This window comes from Mchenga conophoros, linkage group LG23, assembly GCF_057382185.1.
Source record: "Mchenga conophoros isolate Kocher_MC1m ecotype Shallow Benthic linkage group LG23, M_conophoros_male_GT1.1, whole genome shotgun sequence".
In the NCBI taxonomy this organism is placed as follows: Eukaryota; Metazoa; Chordata; class Actinopteri; order Cichliformes; family Cichlidae; genus Mchenga; species Mchenga conophoros.
The window spans coordinates 22,784,283-22,786,622 of NC_140547.1; the positions used below are offsets into that span (position 1 = coordinate 22,784,283).

The 2,340-nt window shown below is 40.6% G+C and overlaps 1 protein-coding gene across 1 annotated transcript; it reads right to left on the reverse strand.

Annotated features, from left to right (window-relative positions):
* Nucleotides 1-250: 250 nt before the first annotated feature.
* Nucleotides 251-1,267, reverse strand: LOC146547236 (zinc finger BED domain-containing protein 4-like). The gene is made up of 2 exons (XM_085264991.1): nt 1,149-1,267; nt 251-767 (listed from the first exon to the last, which is right to left on the reverse strand). Exons 1-2 carry the CDS (start codon nt 1,250-1,252, stop codon nt 251-253), a joined length of 621 nt encoding a protein of 206 aa, XP_085121117.1. The 5' UTR covers nt 1,253-1,267.
* Nucleotides 1,268-2,340: the final 1,073 nt, after the last annotated feature.

Genomic DNA, 2,340 nt, shown 5'->3' on the forward strand with positions numbered 1-2,340 from the left:
GTAACATTCATCAAAATAAAAGTGCAACATTATGCAGAACTTTAAATCTCGAAGTATTTAAAGTAACATTCATCAAAATAAAAGTGCAACATTATGCAGAACTTTAAATCTTGAAGTATTTAAAGTAAAATTCAAGTAAATAAAAGTGCAACTTTATACAAATTTCAAAACCCCTTTGGTACTGAAAAAAGGTGCAATTTTAGCAGAGCAAACAACATTCTTGTAATAATGCAGTTGTAACTTTTTTTTTTCACTTTAACATGAGAGGTAGGTTCTTCTTCAGAAAGATCAACATTTCAACCTTCTCAGCTGTCAGCCTGCTTCTCCTTTCATTAATGATAATGGAGGCTGTACTGAAGAGTCTCTCACTCTCAATACTTGTGGTAGGTGCACAGAGAAATTTAGCTGCTGTAGAAACCAGAGTGGGAAATCTAAGTTTGTTGGCTTGCCAGTACAGCAGTGGATTATCTGAGCGTTGAATGGTTGGCTCACTAAGGTAAGTTTGCACTTCAATACGTGCACTTGTCGTGGCTAACTGAGGAACAGGATCTTGAGTGTTTTCCTTCAGGATTTCATCAAAAACACTTTCAAGTCTGCTTTGGCTGGAAGATTCCACCCATGGAGTCTTCTTTGCTGGCTCCAAGACTGCTGATGTCCCCTCTGCTGGCTCTGAGGAGTTTAATGTAGTTCTCAAAAACTCCATCTTCCTCACCTCTGCCATCAAAGCATCCTTAGCTTGTTTTGAGGTTTCTACACTCGTGAAGTACCTGAAATGAAAAAAGTCCAAACTTGAATATTAAACAATCATTAAATTTATCATTAGTAGCATTCAGCAGTGTGATTAAACTATCATTCCTCATTCTTGCTTTTTATTCCATGCCCATTATAAAGACCTCAACATACTTTGCTGTACTACTCTGAATCAGACAATACGTTATAATGCGCAATGGTGGTGTCCTGACTGAATGACAAGTCTATCACAACTAATCTAGAATGTCCTCACCATTTTCTGACACACTCTCTCTAATGCACTATCACTTATACACACACACACACACACACACACACACACACACACACACACACACACACACACACACACACAACAAGTTGATCTGTTAAAATAACATGAGTGAAGCCTTACATACCTGTCTTTATATCTTGGATCCAGCAGTGTTGCAACTGTGTATAGTGGCTCGGATTCCACGTCTCTGAAGCGTCTGTTAACTGCTTCGAGAAGAGTGCCTTTCATTTTCTTTATTCCATCGTCGGCCTCGTTTTCTCAGGAGAGCACGCGCTTAAGGACGCAGACAATAGGGATGACATCAGATGCAGATGAGGATGATGCGCTTACCTCCTTTGTTAACTCCTCAAAGGGAGCTAGAGCTGTCAGGACCTTTTCCAGTAACCCCCACTGCTGTGCACTAAGTGTGGCAGGCAGATCATACTCTGCAGAATACAGTGGGGCAAAAAAGTATTTAGTCAGCCACCGATTGTGCAAGTTCCCCCACCTAAAATGATGACAGAGGTCAGTAATTTGCACCAGAGGTACACTTCAACTGTGAGAGACAGAATGTGAAAAAAAAAAAATCCATGAATCCACATGGTAGGATTTGTAAAGAATTTATTCGTAAATCAGGGTGGAAAATAAGTATTTGGTCAATAACAAAAATACAACTCAATACTTTGTAACATAACCTTTGTTGGCAATAACAGAGGTCAAACGTTTACTATAGGTCTTTACCAGGGGCCCGTTCTTCGTACCTCGCTAAGTAGGTTAGCCGGATTAGATTGTTGACGATTTCGCGTGATCCTGGATCAGTCGGTTCCCCGAAGCTCATCCGGGACTTGCTGTCATAGCAACAGAGCCGTAAGCGTAAACCTGCTCGGGAGCAGGTTTACTTTATGTAAACAGGATTAGATCGCGGCCACGCAGGTATGTCCGCGTCATCATACGAAAGCAACAGCGATATTCCACCACTGTTTCACCATAAATAAATAACATCAATGTAACTAAAGACAATGCAGCACTTGATCCATTTATTGATTTCACACAGGTCATTTCCTAAAAAAGGGAAATGTACTATTAACATTCTATTACATGTATGTGATTATTACAGATTTAATTCATATTTCAGAGTAGCAATTGTAAATTACTTCGTGTAATCAAGATGAGAGACCACGGCTATAAAAGCGAAGGTGGATTTGGGAAGCCTGTCGCAGCCATGTCCTGTCCGTATACGCGAGCCACCCATTGCGGAAGGTGCAAGATTGATAAGGAGAGTCCTCAGAATTCAGCGTATATTGCGGGATAGACAGGATCCTTTAGCTCAGCGCGAC

Excerpts from the sequence above, each read along its gene's own strand:
- LOC146547236 (XM_085264991.1), bottom strand. The coding sequence starts at position 1,252 with ATGAAAGGCACTCTTCTCGAAGCAGTTAACAGACGCTTCAGAGACGTG. Across the intron at positions 768-1,148 it reads GATCCAAGATATAAAGACAG|GTACTTCACGAGTGTAGAAA; the intron begins GTATGTAAGGCT and ends TTTTCATTTCAG.